The sequence below is a fragment of the Amblyraja radiata genome, chromosome 11 (genome assembly GCF_010909765.2).
Source record: "Amblyraja radiata isolate CabotCenter1 chromosome 11, sAmbRad1.1.pri, whole genome shotgun sequence".
Taxonomy (NCBI): domain Eukaryota; kingdom Metazoa; phylum Chordata; class Chondrichthyes; order Rajiformes; family Rajidae; genus Amblyraja; species Amblyraja radiata.
In genome coordinates this window covers 12,548,151-12,562,898 of record NC_045966.1, presented here as the reverse complement: position 1 = coordinate 12,562,898, position 14,748 = coordinate 12,548,151, and the positions used below count along the sequence as shown (strand labels likewise).

At 45.6% G+C, this 14,748-nt stretch overlaps 1 protein-coding gene across 1 annotated transcript in view; it reads right to left on the bottom strand.

The window, feature by feature from the left end:
• Window positions 1-14,748, bottom strand: part of tgfbi (transforming growth factor beta induced) — a 66,296-nt gene that overhangs the window by 32,148 nt on the left and 19,400 nt on the right. Inside the window, exon 3 of the mRNA XM_033029339.1 lies at window positions 1,419-1,483. Coding sequence (XP_032885230.1) covers window positions 1,419-1,483 — 65 coding nt within the window. The remainder of the gene's footprint in view (window positions 1-1,418; window positions 1,484-14,748) is intronic.

Sequence of the window (14,748 nt, the reverse complement as noted above, 5' to 3'; positions counted from 1 at the left end):
GGGCCAAACGATGTGTTTCCATGTTGTATAGCTCCATGAGCAATGGACAATGACTATGGCTCCCCATGTTGGCAGAGGAGCTACAATATCTGCAATGATAATTAGGTCAGAAATCATCCTGCATATAAATGTTTTTCAAACTAAGAGCAAAGAATCTTGGATGTATGGAATTCCTTTATAGAGTAAAGATATACCGATTTTCCAATTCTGACAACGTTGGGAATAAAAGCAGAACTTTTTGGAAGCTCAGCACGACAAGTAATATCAATCAATGAAACTCACTAGAAATCCATTGGTACCTATTATAGAAATCCATTGGTACCTATTATTGGTTATAACTGACCAATAATCATTGGGATCAATAATAATAATTCTTATTATAATTCTTATTATTATACAATTATTGGTATAATTGCAATTGGTACAATTATAATGCCTATGATTGGAACCTAGATTTAGTTTAGTTTAGTTCAGAAATGTAGCTCAGAAACAGGCCTTTCAACCCACCGAGTTCGCACAGACCAGTGACTAACACTATCCTACACACAATAGGGACAATTTTATACCAAGCCAATGAATCCATGGACCTGTACATCTTTGGAGTGTGGGTGGAAACCGAAGATCTCGGAGAAAACCCACGCAGTCACGGGGAGAACGTGCAAACTCCGTACAGACAGCAGCCGTAGTCAGGATCGAACCTGGGTCTTTGGCGCTGCAGCAACTTCACCGCTGCCCCATTGTGCCGCCCCATGATTGATCGTGCTTGATCAACATGAAGAGGTAATAAGAAGGACCTTACTGGGCAAGAGGTTTCGGAGGTGATGGAGTTTGCTGTTTCAGATGTCCCAAGGATCCTGGGACTTTTGGAGAAGTGAATGAGTGTGAGTTAGACCCAACATCTAAACTTAAATCAACTTTGGACCAAGCTCCAATTTTAAGATCACGTGCCTTTTCTGGATTCCCTACTGGTGAAATTGTAGGGAGAACTAAATAGATAAAGTCATAGACAGAGTGTGGAAACAGGCCCTTCTGCCCAACTTGCCAATACCGACCAACATGTCCCATCTCCACTGGTCCCACCTGCCTGCATTTGGCCCATATCCCTCTAAACCTGTCCTATCCATGTACCTGTCTAAATGTTTCTCAAACGTTGTTTCTCAAACCAGCCTCAACTGCCTCCTCTGGCAGGTCGTTCCATACACCCACCACCCTTTGCGTGAAAACATTACCCCTCAGGTTCCTAATACATTTTTAGATTGTGCTCCACTAGTAGAAATATAATGGACATATTGTAGTCTATAGTTTTGCCTGCCAGTGTTGCTCTGTATCTAACCCAGTATATACTTCAATTTAATGATTAAATTAGATCAGCCCATTAAATTCTATGAAAGTATAACTGTGTATTGAGAATATCTTACCAACAGGGCAGCCCTTCTGACCCTGCACCCTGGAGTATCCTGGACAGCACTCATAGCTTATGATCCTATAAAACAAATCAGTCATGGGTTTCCAAATACAGGCATTTGACTTTTGCTGTCCCAGATAAAATAAACTTAAATCTAGTAAAATTCGCTGAATAACATTTTAAGTTATTACATTGACAACCAATATCTCACATCAATTACTTAACATAGAATATTTTGTTGCAGTTCAGTTTTGGTCTCAACCATTAACTTTGGAGTTCATTGAAAGAGACTAAATAAAAGAAAGATTTCATATATGTAAGGTAGACAAAAATGCTGAAGAAACTCAGCGGATGAGGCAGCATCTATGGAGCGAAGGAAATAGGCAACGTTTCGGGTCGAGATGCTTCTTCAGACTGATGTGAGAGTGGGTGGGGCAGGAAGAAGAAAGGAAGAGCTGGAGCCAGTGGGCTGAGGGAGAGTTGAGAAGGGGAGGAGAAAGTAGGGACTACCTGAAATTAGAGAAGTCAATGTTCATACCGCTGGGGTGCAAACTGCCCAAGCGAAATATGAGGTGCTGCTCCTCCAATTTACAGTGGTCCTCATTTTGGCCATGGAGGAGGCCCAGGACAGAAAGGTTGGATTCGGAATGGGAGGGGGAGTTGAAGTGCTGAGCCACCGGGAGATCAGGTTGGTTATTGCGAACCGAGCGGAGGTGTTGGGCGAAGCGATCGGCAAGCCTACGCTTGGTCTCACCGATGTAGAGTAGCTGACATCTAGAGCAGCGGATGCAATAGATGAGGTTGGAGGAGGTGCAGGTGAACCTCTGTCGCACTTGGAATGACTGCTTGGGTTCTTGAATGGAGACAAGGGGGGAGGTAAAGCGACAAGTGTAGCATTTTCTTCGGTTGCCACGAGGTATAGGAGAGACCCTGGTGATAGCCTCATCTATAGTAGAAGAGGGGAAGCCCCGTTCCCTGAAGAATGAGGACATCACCTGCAATGGAGAAAGTGAGGTCAAGAAATGGTAGGGAAATGTCGGAAATGGTCCAGGTGTATTTGAGTGCCGGATGGAAGTTAGTGGTGGAATGGATGAAGTCAGTGAGTTGTGCGTGGGTGCAGGAGGTAGCACCAATGCAGTTGTCGATATCTATCCTTACCAGATGTGAATCATATGTGTATCCTTTTTTTATTTTATTTTATGGGCGGCACAGTAACGTAATTGTAGAGCTACTGCTTTACAGCGCCAGAGACCCAGGTTCCATCCTGACTACGGGTACTTGTCTGTACGGAGTTTGTAAGTACTTCCCGTAACCTGCGTTAGTTTTCTCCGAGATCTTGGGATTCCTCCCACACTCTAAAGACGTACAGGTTTGTAGGTTAATTGGCTTCGGTATCAACCAATTAATCAATCAATCAATCAGTTTTATTCATCACATACACATATAAGTGCAGTGAAATGAATTATAATGCAGGTTGTCCCTAGTGTGTGTAGGATAGTGTTGGTGTGCGGGGATCGCTGGTCGGCACGGACTCGGTAGGCCGAAGGGCCTGTTTCCGCACTGTATCTCTAAACTAAATTAAAATAAACAGAGAAGGAGGCTGCTCAGGTCATCGAGTCTGCTCAGAATATCTCCCTATCAGTCTCATTTTTCATTAACTCCTCTCTAATTAACAGCGGCCAATTAATTTAGCAGCGGCATAGTTTGGGATGCGGTTCCGAGGTGACAGGAGCACCCAGGAGTAAGGGAGAACACTAGTGAGACCACGTTTAGACACTTGGCCTGTTGCTCCAATGGACAAATGATATGAGTCGTTACATGACATCCACGTGTTGTTCTTGGTGAGATTGTTGACCACATTGTTCATAGGTTCACAAGTGATAGGAGTAGAATTAGGTCATTCGGCCCATCAAGTCTACTCCGCCGTTCAATCATGGCTGATCTATCTCTCCCTCCTAACCCCATTCTCCTGCCTTCTCCCCATAACCCCTGACACCCGTACTAATCAAGAATCTATCTATCTCTGCCTTGCAAATATCCATTGACTTAAAGGCCTGTCCCACTTACGTGATTTTTGTCGGCGACTGCTGGCACCCGTCATAGTCACAACAGGTCACCGAAAATGTTAAAAATGTTGAAAATCCAGCGGCGACCAGAAAAAGGTACGACTCTTTGGGTGACTACTCACGACCAAACAGGTGTCACTCCGCGACATATCTCCTGTATGGTTGTGAATAGTCGCCCAAAAAGTCGTACCTTTCTCTGGTCACCGCTGGATTTTCAACATTTTTAACATTTTCGGCGACCTACTGTGACTATGATGGGTGCCGGCAAGTCGCCGAAAAAATTGCGTGTGGGACAGGCCCTTAAGTCTCCAAGGCCTTCTGTGGCAATGAATTTCACAGATTAACCACCGTCTGAATTCAGGGAGAGTTGAATTCCTCCTCAATGCCTTCCTAAAGGAATATTCTTTTATTCTGGGGCTATCACCTCTGATTCTATACTCTCCCACTAGTGGAAACATCCTCTCGGCATCCACTCTAACTAGGCCTTTCACTTCAGTAAGTTTCAATGGGGTACCCCATCATCCTTCTAAACTCCAGCGAGTACAGGCCCAGCGCCGCCAAGTGTTAATCCACTCATTCCTGGATTTTAAACACTTTTCTTTCATTGAGTAAACAGCGTTTAAAAAATGCTGAACACTCAAAGTGCGTGTTATTTAAAGAGTCTGACGCATTTCACCGGCAACACCAGATGCAATGTCGTACAAACACGCCAAGCAAACCTTAGGATGACTGACCCATATTGAGATCCTGGTCAGAACTCTCACTCGACCCCTGAATCCCCCTGATCCTCACCTCACCCACCCTAATGATTTCAGCAGTTTCCTTCCCAAAATAAAGTGAAAGAAAGAAGTCATGCAAAGGACAAGTGCTTCCAAGCTGATAAACTGGAAGCGAGTACAGATCAACAGAAAGACTCCAAATAATAAGGGTGGTACCATGAACCTTCCTCATCTTACCATATATCTCCGACCTCAGGATCAAACCTCTACACAGCCAGTACTCTTGCAGGTCATGGCCTCTGTGAGTGAGGCTAACCCAGACTAATCGAGGACAGGATAGGACTCGTGTGGGCTTGTCTTTTAGTTTGGTTTAGAGATACAGTGCGGAAAAAGGCCCTTCGGCCCACCGAGTCCACGCTGACCAGCAATCACCCTGCACACTAACACTATCCTACATTCACTAGGGACAATTTACAATATTACAGAAGCCAAATTAACCTACAAACCTGCACGAATTTGGAGTGTGAGAGGAAACCGGAGCAGCGAAAGAAAACCCACGCGGTCACGGGGAGAACGTACAAACTCCATAGAGACTGCTACCGCAGTCAGGATCGAATCCGGGTCTCCAGCGCTGTAAGGCAACAACTCTACCACTGCGTCACCATCTTGTCCTTAAAGTTTCCACTGAAAAACCTCAAGGATTATGAGGAGTGATCGTATAGAGGTGAAAAAATCATGGGAGGAATAGATCGGGTAAATGCACAGAGTCTCTTGTCCAGAGTAGGTGAATTGAGGAACAGAGGACATACGTTTACGGTGAAGGGGAAAAGATTTATTAGGAATCTGAGAGGCAACATTTTCACACAAAGTGTGGTGTGTGTCTGGAACAAGCTGCCAGAGGAGGTAGTTGAGGCTGGGACTATCCCAACGTTTTAAGAAACAGTTAGACAGGCACATGGATTGGACAGGTATGGAGGGATATGGACTGAACGGAGGCAGGTGGGGCTTGAGTAGCTGGGACATGTTGGCCGGTGTGGGCAAGTTGGGCTGAAGGGCCCGTTTCCACGCTGTATCACTCTATGAACCAAACAATCATTTCTCAAAAGCTAAGTCGGAATCACCCTGACTCTCACGATCCTTGCTTGCTGTTCCCTGCCTCTGCCACTGCTGAAATATGTTGTATTTATTTCTCTTCTGCTCACTGTTGCAAGAATAGTTCCACCAGTAAAGCGGGAGATTTTTTGATACTTTCTGTGTTTGCACTCAGACTTGGAAGATACAGTGGCATTGTAAAGCTCGTAAAACGGCAGGCATTCATTGAAGGCAATCATGCTTACAGGCACTTCCCTGGGAGATCTTTATTGTATCTTGCACAAGAAATGAGCTGGCGCTGGTGGCTACATGTCTGCACCTAACCCGAAAACCACCCGCAAGGTGCTGGCTCGTCGGTCAGCAGGAACCCCCCCCCCGTAGGTTGGTCAGTCGGTGGGACCGGGAATCCGCCCAAAGGCTCGTTTAATGGCGTAACCAGGAGGGAGCTGGAGACATCGGATGTGTGCAGCAAGTGCCAGTGGGAGGGTGAACCGGGGTAACGCCTCCAGCACCTCCAAGGTTGGCTACGGCAAAGATCCTATAGCAAGCAAGATAGATCACTCGATGAAAAATACGTGGTACGGTCATGGGTAGATTCATTGGTAATTTTCGGCCCCATTTCCGTAACCGGCTTCCGTCTCCGCACCAAAGATCCCATAGCGGAGCAAAGATACAAGTGCGGAGACGGAAGCCGGTTACGGAAACATCCTCGTAAAAATAAATGTTATTTGGTAAAAATCTTCTCCTCATTTTCAGAATTATAATTTATTAACACAAACTGTTCCCCCGCAACGTTGATTACACTGCGAGTCGGGTCGGATCGGGTTACTGAAATGGATGAAAAAAAGGCCCACGTTCCGTTCCGTTACGTACTACACGTTCGCCCATTGCAAGGAGTGGTCTATCTTGCTCCGCTATAGGATCTTTGCCTCCAAGGTTGGCTGCAGGAGGCGCCCACACGGGACACAAAGATGGCTGGGCGAGGCGAGGAGAGGAGAGAGGCATCATTGGCCCCAGTACATCGAGCGCGCGGGCTGACCGGACTTAGGACTTTGAATAATTGGGCTAAAAATGGCAGTGCCCGCGTTAGTATATGTGAAAAATAATTTCACTGTGCAGTGACAAATAAAGCACTGTTGAACCATTGACGGAACATGCCTCTGTGTACATGGTTCTTCAGGGGCCTGCACAGGTTCCTCCGCCTCGAGAGGACCTTTCCACCGGTTCCACGCCTTCCATCCCTACACAAGCCTTGGGAGAAGAATGAGGGCCAGCTGAATCGTGATACTTCAAAGCCTATAAACTAAGAGGAAAATCCCTACGGATCTTGGAAATTCAACCCCTAACACTAGCTGTTCCTATGTTTAGTTTAGCTTTGAGATACAGCACGGAATTATTAGTGCAGGTGTCCGAGGTTATGGGGAGAAGGCAGGAAAATGGGGTTAGGAGTGAGAGATAGATCAGCCATGATTGAATGGCAGAGTAGTCTTGATGGGCCGAATGGCCTAATTCTACTCCTATCATTTATGAAATAGGCCCTTCGACCCACCGAGTCCATACTGTCCAGCGATCCCCGCACATTAACACTACCCTACACACACTAGGGACAATCGTTATATTTATACCAAGCCAATGAACCTACAAACCTGTACGTCTTTGGAGTGTGAGGAAAAAAACGAGGATCTTGGGGAAAACCCACACGGTGACAGGGAGAACGTACAAACTCCATACGGGCAGCACCCGTAGTCGGGATCTAACCCGGGTCTCCGGCGCTGCAAGCGCTGTAAAGCCAGTAACTCTACCGCTGCGCCATCGTGCCGCCCTATGCGCAGATGCCAGTTTATACCGAATATAGACGCAAAATACTGGAGTAACTCAGCGGGTCGGGCAGCATCTCTGGAGAAAAAGAATAGGTGCAGTTTCGGCTCGTAACCCGAAGGAACACGACTGGCATTGTATTGGAACATGTGCTAGTGAATTTTGCAGCATTTTCTGAACAACATTAGAGAAAATACTTAACACCATATTATTGCTGGCAAAATAGACTGAGGACTTATTTCTAGGCTTTGCACAAAGAAAGTACTTCATGCTGAGAAGATTAACAATGGTTTTACACTGATAAGATCATGCTGTTAGTACATCAGATAGCAAGTACAACACTTGGTGGCACCTTCACATTTATTAAACAGTCTTTAATACTGGGAGTGGTGCTGGTACTTTGTACAGGCCACTCATTACAATGATTGAATACTTCACTGACTGTTCTTCAGATTAATGAGTTTAGACAAAATGCATCAGCGTTCTCACTGTCAGCGCTCCCCTCTTGAATGTTCCATCTTCCATGCAGGAAGATTGTTCCCGATGTTGGGGAAGTCCAGAACAAGGGGTCACAGTTTCAGGATAAGGGGGAAATCTTTTAGGACCGAGATGAGAAAAACATTTTTCACACAGAGAGTGGTGAATCGCTGGAATTCTCTGCCACAGAAAGTAGTTGAGGCCAGTTCATTGGCTATATTTAAGAGGGAGTTAGATGTGGCCCTTGTGGCTAAAGGGATCAGGGGGTATGGAGAGAGAAGGCAGGTACGGGATACTGAGTTGGATGATCAGCCATGATCATATTGAATGGCGGTGCAGGCTCGAAGGACCGAATGGCCTACTCCTGCACCTATTTTCTATGTTTCTATGTTTCTATCTCTTGCCAAGACTACTTATGTACTTACTATTACATACGAATTACTTGTGTATGTATTTATGTCGCCAGTAAAAGCTGTAGTTTTCCCTCTGCTAACTGGACCATTCTACAAATCCTCAATCATCGTACCCTTAGATCTGTGTTTCCACACCTCACCCTTCCATATCTTTTATGTCTCCCACTCCCCTGACTCTCAGTCTGAAGAAGGGTCTCGACCCGAATTGTCACCCATTCCTTCTCTCCACAGATGCTGCCTGTCCCACTGAGTTACTCCAGCATTTTGTGTCTATCACAAGATTTAAAAGTTGCAAGGGATTCTGTGTACATCTTGTTCAAAGACAAATGGAGCCATTCACTTTAAATTATCATTCACTTTTTCAGATTACTGTTAAATATAGCAGAGATATAACCATAAATTAGAAATTGGCACCTGAATTATTTATAGCCAAAACTGTGTGATATTCATGAACATCAAAAAACTATTTAAATGTAACATCTCTAAGTTTGCAGATGACACAAAGCTGGGTGGCAGTGTGAGCTGCGAGGAGGATGTTATGAGGCTGCAGGGTGACTTGGATAGGTTGGGTGAGTGGGCAAAAGCATGGCTGGCAGATGCAGTATAATGTGGATAAATGTGAGATTATCCACTTTGGTGGCAAGAACAGGAAGGCAGATTATTATCTGACGAGTGTCAGATTAGGAGAAGGGGAGGTGCAACGAGACCTGGGTGTGCTTGTACATCAGTCACTGAAAGTAAGCCTGCAGGTACAGCAGGCAGTGAAGAAAGCCAATGCCATGTTGGCCTTCATTGCGACAGGATTTGAGTTTAGGAGCAAGGAGGTCCTACTGCAGTTGTACAGGGCCCTGGTGAGTGCACGTGGAGTATTGTGTGCAATTTTTGTCTCCTAATTTGAGGAAGGACATTATTGCTATTGAGGGAGTGCAGTGTAGGTTCACCAGATTAATTCCTGGGATGGCGGGACAGACGTATGATGAAAGAATGGGTCGACTGGGCTAGCATTCATTGGAATTTAGAAGGATGGGAGGGCATCTTATAGAAACACAGAACATTCTTAGAGGATTGGACAGGGTAGATGCAGGAAAAATGTTCCTGATGTTGGGGGAGTCCAGAACCAGGGGTCACAGTTTAAGAATAAAGGGTAGGCCATTTAGGACTGAGATGAGGAAAAACTTTTTCACAGACTCACCTACTAGTGGAAACATCCGCTCCACATTAACTCCATCCAGGCCTTTCACAGGTTTCAATGAGGTCTTCCCTCATCCTTCTAAACTCCAGTGAGTACAGGCCCAGAGGCATGGGTGGATATCCTGGGGGAGACAGGGGGGGGCACGTTCCCCCCCATGCTTCGAGAGGTGGGGGACATTCCCCCCCCCCCCCCCCATTTTTTGTAGTCCGGACTTTATCAGACGCTTTCTAAGGGCTGAATTGGCCCGTTCGCGGGGCCTTTCAGCACCCGGCGCGGCTTAAAATTAAACTGCTGCATCGAGGCGATCGAGGCTCCCGATGTTGAAGCCCCCGCCGGCCAATGAAAGCCCCCGCGAATGGGCCGATTCAAGCCCCACGATTCGGGGCGGACGAAGCTGCTGTTGCTGGAGTCAGTCACCAACCAGGTCAGCTTCTGAAGTTACCGTCCACAGGGCCCACGGCCGAAGCCTCACGTGTGTGCGCATGCGCGCGTGCCTGTGTGTGTGTGTGTGTGCGCGCATGTGCATGCGCGGCCTGCCAAGAAATTGTGTCTCCCCCATGATTTGATAGCGATTTCCGTGCCTGCCCAGAGCCTTCAAACGTTCATCATGCTGACCCAATAATTCCTGGGATCATTCTCGTAAACTTCCTCTCCAACGCCAGCACATCCCTCCTCACAATACTCCAAATTATGACGATGACACTCTGTGTCTCTCTTCCTTTCAGGCACCGTGTCACTAATCCCAACTTCCCACAGGATGAATAAAGATCCTCACCTTCCCTCAGATCATTCTACCAATTACCATAACACTGTGCCCTCTGTACTATCAGTTCAGTTCAGTTGAGTTTATTGTCACGTACACCGAGGTACAGTGAAAATCTTTTGTTGCATGCTAACCAGCCAGCAGAGGCAATACATGATTACAATCGAGCCATTCACAGTATAGATCTGTAGGAGTAGAGATTTAAAAGTGTGGAGCGACTATAATATGTGATTGTAGATCTGCTTCTGTGGCTAGCACGCTAATAGTCGCCTTGGTTAGGTGCCATCTTGGAAGTCTTTGTCTCCTCTGCTAAGAAAAAATATATCCTTCCAACTTATTTGAGCCCCATTCATCTCAATAAAATTTTCCTTCAGTTTTCTCTGCTCCAAAGATTACAACAACAACGTATCCAACTTTCCTTCTCAGATGGAACATTCTGGTCATGGCAAAATCCTTGTTAGTGATAACAGAACTCTGGAAGAGACTAGGAACAGCAGATGGTGGTTTACAAAAAAAAGACACACAGCACTGGAGTAACTCAGTGGGCCAGACAGTGCAGGAGATGCTGCCGATCGCTGGAAGAACTGGGCAGGTCGAGCAGCATCTATGGAGGTGCGAGTTATATGTTAATGCATCGGGTCCGAGTGGGGAGAAAAAAGTTCTTAAAAAACATTTTTTTTTTAATATGTCTATTTTGTTAGAAGCAATTGTACAAGAATAAAGCAATCGGCATGGGAGTTATACCATTTTCGTACTTCATTTTTAGCATTTTATAAATTGATAACAAACGGAGATATGCCCCACTGACCTTATCCCCCTCCCTCCCCCCCCCCCCCCCCCCCCCCCCGCTCACCCATCCCAAGCATCGGTTTTAGGGGAGAAAAAAGTTCAACAGTCTATAACAGTAAAAGGGAGATATGGGTTTCCACTAGAGGTTGGTAGATGATTTAGCCTTTAGACTATAGAGATACAGCGCGGAAATAGGCCCTTTCGCCCATCAAGTCTGTGCCGACCAGCAATCACCACGCACACTAACATAATCCTACACAAACTGAGGACGATTTACAATTTTACCAAAGCCAATCAACTTACAAACCTGTCCGTCTTTGGAGCGCGGGAGGAGACCAAAGATCTCAGAGAAAACCCACACAGGTCACGGGGGAGAACATACCAACTCCGTACAGACAAGCACCCATAGTCAGGATTGAACCCGGGTCTCTGGCGCTGTAATGCCCCTGTCCCACTTAGGAAACCTGAACGGAAACCTCCGGAGGCTTTGCGCCCCACCCAAGGTTTCCGTGCGGTTCCCGGAGGTTCCCGGAGGTTTTTGTCAGTCTCCCTATCTGCTTCCACTACCAGCAACCTCCGGCAACCACCTGCAACCTCCGGGAACCGCATGGAAACCTTGGGTGGGGTGCAAAGTCTCCAGAGGTTTCCGTTCAGGTTTCCTAAGTGGGACAGGGGCATAAGGCAGCAACTCCACCGCTGCGCCACCTTGACGCCCAAATGTAAAAGGACTGTGAGCTGGAGGTGGGGGAGGAATTGTTTTCTGGGATTGGAATAGTTTTGGCTGCAAGTTGGATGTGAATTCTCAATTGCCCCCACAGCATACAGTAAGGTCTACATGAAAGCTACCTTTCATAAAACAAGGGCAAAAACAGATCCATGTATTGAATGCTTAATTATATTTTTCTCATCTACAGAAAATTTAGCCCCGAGGAGCTTCCTTCACTCTTGATGAGTGCTCATTATTTCCACAAGCTGTTGTAACGTTCTTATCTCCTCTGGAAATATGCTCCAAGCTATCCTTCTTTGGAGAGCCCTCTTCCTATTCAGCATGCCTAATAAAGATTGAGTATTTCTGCATAATGTAGTGATTAATTCTACTGAGAACATCATTACCTCACTACATTATTCTAAGTCAGTTTCCAATTCTGCGTGGCATCCATTCATATTAAAAAAAAATAGCTTCTATAAACAAAGGCTGCAGTTTTGGTGAGGTCCTGTTTCTTTTCTGCCAGAGAGAAACTTGCCTTCCAGTGAAACAGTATTTGATTTATTGATGTGTTATGATTAATTTAGCAGCACCATTTCCTGATCTCCAAACTGTGATCGAGATTCTGCAGTGCATTCTAATCTGACGGATCAGGGCTTCATTGCGTTCTCAACATATGCGGGTTAACACACAAATTCCCCGAGTTAGTGCTGGAACGGTGAAGAGTATGCACCATATAACTGCAGAATTTTACAGCACAGAAGTGTCTCCGTAGTCTCGGGCAACATTATTTCACAGTCGAACAACTTGGTAAAATAAATTTCTCCAAAGTACTCTCCTCACTCAATTTAAATTGATCCCTCATCAGCAATCCTTACTGCGATAAATGGCCCCGTTCTATTTGCTCAATCAAAAAGCGCTTCATAATTTTCAAAACCTTTATTATATCTTAATTAGTCTTCCCTGCATCAATGGAAGTACTTTACTTTAGTGATACAGCGTGGTAACAGGCCCTTCGGCCCACCGAGTCCACGCCGCCCAGCGATCACCTCATACAGTAGCACTATCCTGCACACGAGGGATAAAAAATATATAATAAAATAAACAAAGAAATAAATAAATAGATTGCTGTTTTTTTCCCCTTTTTCCTTCCGCCCACAATATTTAATATGAAAAAGAATATGTGATTCTGTTACATTCTATTTGTAGTTTGTTTGGTTGTTTGTTTGTTTGTCTTTTTGCTCAAAGTCCGCGAGCATTGCCACTTTTCATTTCACTGCACATCTCGTATGTGTAGGTGACGAATAGACTTGACTTGACTTGACTTGAGGGATTATTTACACTATACAGAAGCCAAATTAACCTGCAAAACCTGCACATCTTTGCAGTGTGGGAGGAAACCAGAGCACCCGGAGAAAACCATAGAGTGGTGGAGCTGCTGCCTTACAGCGCCAGAGACACTGGTTTGATCCTGTCCACGGGTGCTGTCTGGACATTCTAGCTGTGACCGCATGAGTTTTCTCCAGGTGCTCCTGTTTCTAAAGACGTACAGGTTTGTAGGCTAATTGACGTCCGTAAAATTGTAAATTGTCCCTAGTGTGTGCAGGATAGTGCTAGTGTAAGGGGTGATTGCTGTGTCGAGGAGGCCGCTTTCCATACTGTACCTCTAAAGTCTAAAGTCTTATAAGATGACCCAGTTTTTACACACATAGTTCCCCTCAACAGGAATGTGGTTGATGGATTCGTATACAGGACGACTGGAGAGCAGTGAGTGAACCAGTGAGGAATGCTGTTGAAGGAAGTCTACTTGCTCCTCCACCAACTATTTGCTGAACAGCACATTCCTAAACATCAGGAGCGACTCAGGATCTCTACCCAGTCTGTGTCTGGTTTAGCTGGTGACGTATGGACTTGAGGAGTAATCAGTCAGAGTTCTGACTAGGAAGCCCACATAGGCACAGAGGTCTCGAATGTAATCTCCTGTGTGGTTAACTAGCGACTGACTCCGCCAAATCTCACACCAAAAAGGACATTTGATGGCGGAAGGCTGCTGAATGAAACTGGAATGGCAGCCTTTCACGGAGCAGGCAGGGAGTAGAGAATTGGCAGGAAGAGGTTTAGGCTTGGCCAAGGATTTTACAGGCCAAAACAACCAGTCTGGGACCCACTTTCAAACTGGAATTGATCTTTCTTTGAATGAATTGTTGTTTAAATACTACACCGCTGGGGCCCACATACAGATTGCTCTCTGTTATATGGGCTTATTTTCTTGCATCTCCAGAGATACTGCCTGACCCGCCTTGAACTTGAACTTGAACTTGAGTTGCTCCAGCATTTTGTGTCTGCCTTCAGTATAAACCAGCATCTGCAGTTCCTTCTTAGATATTGATAGATGAAGATTTGGATCGGGAACCTTCCTCAAAGTGATGTCAGAGGAAGGGGCACTGACCCGAAATGTCGCCTGTCTATGTTGTCCACAGATGCTGCCTGACCCACTGAGTTACTCCAACACTCTGTGTCTATTTTTACAACCAGCATCTGCAGTTCCTTGTGTCTCCAGACTTAAGAATGTCCCTGCATTGATAGTCCCTGGTGACATGGTGGCGCAGCGGTAGAGTTGCTGCCTTACAGCGCCAGGGACCCAGGTTCGATCCTGACTACAGGTGCTTGTCTGTACGGAGTTTGTACGTTCTCCCCGTGACCTGTGCGGGTTTTCTCCGAGATCTTCGGTTTCCTCCCACACTCCAAAGACGTACAGATTTGTAGGTTAATCGGCTTGATATAAATGTAAAATTGTCCCTGGTGCGTGTAGGATAGTGTTAATGTGCGGGGACCGCTGGCTGGTGTGGATTCGTTGGGGCAAAGGTCCCGTTTCCACGCTGTATCTCTAAACTAAACTAAACTAAACTAGACTGTTATGAATAATGCAAAAAATGGTTCTTATTGCCTTTCATTCTGTCCGCGTTTATTTTCACTCTCGTAACACTGAAGTAAACATTCTCATCCAATCCACTTTAACCGAATGAATTTCAGAAGCAGCGTGCCGAGCAGTATGATTGTTTAGCACTATTGACCGGGGAAGAATTTCTATGCAGACCCCGTTTTTGTGATATAACATCTATGTAAACACAAAAGAAAGGAAAGGCTTTTGATTACCGAGCAACCCTGAAGCAATTTACAGCCAATCGAATAATGGACGTGTTATTCACTGCAGTTCTATTGAAAAATCATGAGTCATCACTTTAGCACAGCAAGATCCCACCAACAGTGATGAGATAATATTCAGATTCACAACACTCATGGGATTG